This window comes from Eublepharis macularius, chromosome 12 (genome assembly GCF_028583425.1).
Source record: "Eublepharis macularius isolate TG4126 chromosome 12, MPM_Emac_v1.0, whole genome shotgun sequence".
NCBI classification, from domain to species: Eukaryota; Metazoa; Chordata; class Lepidosauria; order Squamata; family Eublepharidae; genus Eublepharis; species Eublepharis macularius.
The window spans coordinates 49,324,997-49,330,529 of NC_072801.1; the positions used below are offsets into that span (position 1 = coordinate 49,324,997).

General features: G+C 41.4%; 1 protein-coding gene across 1 annotated transcript; it reads left to right on the plus strand.

Annotated features, from left to right (window-relative positions):
- Positions 1-3,823: 3,823 nt before the first annotated feature.
- LOC129339136 (olfactory receptor 1020-like) lies at positions 3,824-4,813 on the plus strand. Its single transcript, XM_054993742.1, has one exon. It carries the CDS (start codon positions 3,824-3,826, stop codon positions 4,811-4,813), a length of 990 nt encoding a protein of 329 aa, XP_054849717.1.
- Positions 4,814-5,533: the final 720 nt, after the last annotated feature.

Below are 5,533 nucleotides of genomic sequence, written 5' to 3' on the forward strand. Positions count from 1 at the left end.
AATAACCTGTAAATGGTATTTCATTTCTGACATTGGCAAGAGGAAAATACTGCATGTCCATGTTTCTGTTTCTCTATCTCATTCCAAGATAATTGTCAAAAGATCCTTTGCATCAGATGAAATTCATTGCCAATTTAAAGTGGAGACGATTCAGGTCTGGCTGTTTTTTTAAAGATTTAAACAGCAGCTCTTGCTGCTTTAACCAAAGGTAGTTCTGTTTAGGCAGTAGTTAGAGTTGTCAACTGCCTGGAGGAAAAAGTGTAATAAGTCTAACAAAGGGACAATAGGATATTATTTACAGGTGATTACATCCATGCAATGAAAAGTCCAGCTGCCTCTTTCCATACATAATCCTCTGTTAAAGGGACAAGACATTTTTCTTCAGGGCTCTTGGCAACCCTAGCAATAGTGTGCTCAAAGATTTCAGTCTCAGGCTAAAGAAAAGCAGAGAGCACTCATAAGCCGATCTACTTGGGAGTCCTGTTTTATTCTATGCATCTTTCTCTCAAGAAAGACTTAGGATTAAAGCACAAGTTACATGTAATTTTTTTTTTAATAACTAGGGAAAATGTAACAATAGATCTCACTTCCACAGAGTATACATAAGATTCTGTGGAACTTTCTAACTCTAGATACATCAAAATCCAACTGTATGAATCCATTTCATGGATTCTCAACTGTAGATAATGGTGGAAAGTGCCATCAAGTCAGCTAACTTATGGCAACCTCTAGTGGGGTTTTCAAGGCAAAAGACTAACAGAGCTGATTTGCCATTGCCTGTCTCTTCAACCCTAGTCTTCCTTTGAGGTCTCGCATCCAATTATTAACCAAGGTCGATCTATAGCAATAGATATAAACCAGGGTGTTCAGTACAGCCATTTATTTATTTAGATATTTAGATATTTAGATTTCACTTTTCTCCCCAATGGAGACTCAAAGCGGCTTACAACATTGCTCTGCCCTTCTCCATTTTATCCTCATCAGAATAACCCTGAGAGGTGGATTAGGCTGAGAGAGAATGACTGGCCCAAAATCACCCAATGAGTAACCACAGCAGAGTGAGGATTTGGACCTAGATCTCCTGGATCCTAGTCCACTACTCTAAGCCCAGCACCAAGAGTGGTGGTAGCCATAGGGCATCCAGGACTGCTGACCTGGGCCCCAGGCTGGTGGGGGGGAGGTTGATCACCCATGCCCATGCCCCCAAATGGAGGGGTAAGGAAGAGGAAACACAGGCAAATTCCCATTGCTGCTTGTGCCCACTAGCTCCAGTTATTGGGAGCTAGTTTGATAGTTTTACAATGGCTGCATACCCACCCCCTCAGGGGCTTGGGCAGCATCTGGCTCTGCAGCCATCACATGTACTTACCCATTCTGGGGCTATGGCAGCAGTTTCTTAGAGGCTGCCATGGACACCCACCCATATTGCATGAGGCAAAGGCTAGCCCTTGCTTGAGCCCAAGGTGGAACTTGTGATGGGGGGGGATGAGACCCAGTGGTGGGGTAGTCATGGAAGTGTTTTGAAGCTCCATCCTAGACTTTTGCCCTGACCCCCAGGGCAATACCAGACTGGATCTCATTCTTATAAGAATTTAAAAATGGCTAAAGGTCCAACTAGTTCACTGCTGTGCTTTTATCGGTGGCTAGCCAAGTACTTTTTGAGGAAATCACAAGGAGAGCATGAAGCTGATGGAGCCCTTGTTACTCTGTTACTAGGGCTGTGCATAGTTGATACTAAAAGATAATATGTTTAAAGTTTGAAGCAAGAAATCCCAAATTATGAGATAAATAAAATGATAACATGAAATAGTAATGTGTGCACAGTATATTAATTTTGTTCAGTTTGCTTTGAAAATTCAATTGAATTTTCCTCTACACACCCCTGTATAGCATTTGGGAATGTCAGATGAAATAAAGAATAGAATAGACCAATAGTCTGCCACATATGGCTACAGAGCCCAGTGGGGCTCCCCGTCTGACGGGGAGGGCGGTCTAGAAATGTAATGTAATAAATAATAAATAAATTAAATAAATAAGGAACCAAGAATGATCCATTAAAAAGAAAAAGTAATCTTTAAATTAAGTTGCATTGGAGCGTTAGGGGAAATGATAGCATAACCGATCTATGAAAGGAAAGGCAGACAAAGATTTTTATGGGTCTAAGGGTTTCTTAAAGATGCCTCACAGAAAGGGAAATTATAGAGCTGCCATGTGTAAATCACACACAATTTTTGCCACTGAACAAGGACAATTTTGAAAGGTGATGTGTATATTTATTATTAACTAGACTAGCAACAGACCTGTTGTGTGTTGGGCTCTAGAAAACTGATTTCGCAACCCCCCACTGCGGGGACTTGGGAAAGCCGCACTGCCATGTCAAGCCTCCCATTGCCTCCGCAGCTGCTGTGGGAAGGCTGCACCACCGTGCTGGACCTCCCCACCACCTCAGCGGCTTCCTCAGGGCCTCCAAGGCAAGCCATGTTGCCAATGACTCACTTTTTAGTCCTGCAAGTGTGCCAGTGCAGGGATAAACAGTGAGTCATTGCCAATATGGCTTTCCTTTCATACAGTAGGATTGCGAGATCTTATGGGGGTGGGCACTTCCTAATAAAGGATTTGTAAAAAACACTGTCAGGAGTGTGGAAATTTTATGGACTATTAATCAACATGTTAATTATCAGTAATGTTAATGTTAATTCAGTGATACTAAAGGGCTTTCTTACACTAGATCTTTGTGAATTTACTGCTCTGTATTTTGACTTTGGCAGTTTCTGATCCATGGAACAGAATATGGAAAGGGTTGTTGGCCTGGAAGTCCATGATGACTTGTCTCAACAGCCCTCTCTAGTGTTAATTCCTTAGTGTGAGAGCCATTTAATCATCCCTCATATCTCACTACACTGAAAAACAGTCACTTGACTGCAGCAGCAAAGATTCTCTTTTGACAACACCCAGACCCAACCATTTGATTTATAAGCAAATTAATTTATTTCATATGATCTTATATGATTTTATAATAATATAAAAGGCAATCATGTGACTTGCCTAACCCCAGAGATTGTGACCAGGGCCCAGGAATGCTGCCTGCTTTCTTGGTAGACCTTACTCTATGTTGTACACAAACAGATTTAAAGCCCCAACATGGGACTTTGGTTTCTTGTTTAGAAAGGCAGCATTAGGAGATGAGAATTAGGCAGGGAGCAACAGCAGGTGAGAAGGTAGTGGCTAACTATACTGCTATTTCTGTGGTCCTAACAACCTCTACCTCTGTGTAGTAATAATGCAGTGATTAGACTAGGACCTGGGAGACAGGTCCTAGTCTAATCACTGCATTATTACTACACAGTTCAAACTTCTTCTTGCCATGGCAGCTTCCTTGGTACAGTTGGGCCAGTCACTCTCTCTATCCTCCCTACCTCACAGGGCTAAAGATAAAATGGAGGAGAACTCTGTTATGAGCCTCTTTGAGTCTGCATAGTGGAAACAAGTGGGGTATAATTGTTCTAAATCATAAGAGATAAGGCAAATAAAAATATTGTCATACATGCTTAATATAATTGAACAGTGTTTTGTATGATCAGAACTCTACCTGATCAGTGATCCAACTTACGTAGGAAGCTGCAGGAGGCAGGATGCAAAATCTATTTTGAATATGGGTGGCTCTGTGGTTGAACTCACAGTTTGTCTGGACCCTACAGCTTGTAGCAGAACAGATTGAGGTTGGGTGAAGAATTCATGCAGGCAAAAGGAAGAGAAGGCTTGAGATATCCCAATCTTCAAAATGTTTTATCCGCCATACCATGTGCACAAATGCCATTGCACTATGTATAAGCACATAAATTCCTTTATTTCCCCACAGCAAATTCAACAGAAAACAAATCTATCTGCCATCACAAACTTCACTCTTCTTGGATTTGGTGATCAACCAGGACTGCAAGTTCTCCTTTCCTTGATATTCCTTGGAATCTATATACTTGCCATGGCTGGAAATCTCATTATCACTATTCTCATTGTCATTGATGTGCACCTCCACACCCCCATGTATTTCTTCCTTGGGAATCTGTCCTGCCTGGAGATTTGCTACACCTCCACCATCCTGCCCAGATTGCTCTTCAGTCTTCTTACTGGAGACAAAACCATTTCTGTTCAAGGCTGCATTGCACAATATTTCTTCTTTGGTAGCTTGGCATCTTCAGAATGTTATCTCTTAGCTGTGATGTCATACGATCGCTTTTTAGCCATATGCAAACCATTGAGGTACACATCACTCATGAGTGGCAGGATCTGCCTTGGACTTATTACTGTCTCTTGGATGAGTGGTCTGCTAAGTAACACCATCATAACATCACTGTTGTTAAAGCAGTCCTTTTGCGGCCCCAATGAAATTGAGCATTTCTTTTGTGACTTAGCCCCTGTGTTAAAACTTTCCTGCACAAATACCAGCCTGGTGAAACTTGTCATATTCATCCTGGCCTCCATGGACACCATACCTCCATTTCTTCTTACCTTGATCTCATATGTCTGTATTATCATCAGCGTCCTCAAAATGAAGACCAAGGCTTCGCGACATAAGGCCTTCTCCACTTGTTCCTCCCATCTCATTGTGGTGACACTTTTCTATGGATCTCTGATTTGTGTATATATAATTCCTGAAACTAACACACTAAAGGGGCTTCATAAAACCTTCTCCTTGTTTTATACTGTCTTTACTCCCATGCTCAACCCTATTATATATAGTCTGAGAAACAAGGAGGTGAAGATAGCCTTCTACAGAACTGCAAGCAAAGCTGTCGGTGTGGTCTCATTTCCTTAGCTTTGTTTGTATGGTTTTACTGTAAAGTTTGGGGTGAATCCTAGAGCACCGCCCCAGTGCAGTGGCATCTTTCAGATTCATGCTGGATGTGGCATCATAGCATTGGTGTGACGTTGGTTATGTTATCCCCACTGCCAGAATCTCCTGCCAGTTGCCAGTGCTTGGCTGACAACTCTAGTCCTGTCTGTTATGACTCTTCTTTACATTTTATTGCAGGAAACACCACTAAATCTTAATCTCTCCCTTTAAAAAAAAGGCAGTTTGCATGCCTGATGCCTGGGCAGTAAAATGTAGCTTGGTTTTGAAGGTCACACATCTTCAATACAGACAGCTCTGAATTCATAGGAGAAGCATTGGGGCTGTTTCTGATTGCACTGGGGAAGTCTTTCCTGATAAGGGATGTTTTAATATGTCATTTCTCATTTCTTTTTTGATTTTTGTACACTGTCATCATGCACCTTTTCATTCTGTGCATATTCATTGCTGCCTTTTCTGATTTGTTTGTTCCTTTTATATCATTTATCGATTATATACCATTAATATCCCATTGATGCAAAATTAACGGTAGAAAATCTGCTGATTTGAAGATATTGAGGAAACAGAAAATGTTGTGAAAATAAAATGTTGTGGGTTCAGTTTGTATGAGGCAGAAATATTCAAGCTAAACCAGCTAGGATGAGAAACATCAACAGCATCTGTATTCCAGATGTGTTTGAGTCA

What these genes read in the sequence shown, in the direction of transcription:
- LOC129339136 (XM_054993742.1), top strand. Translation starts at nt 3,824, where the DNA reads ATGTATAAGCACATAAATTCCTTTATTTCCCCACAGCAAATTCAACAG.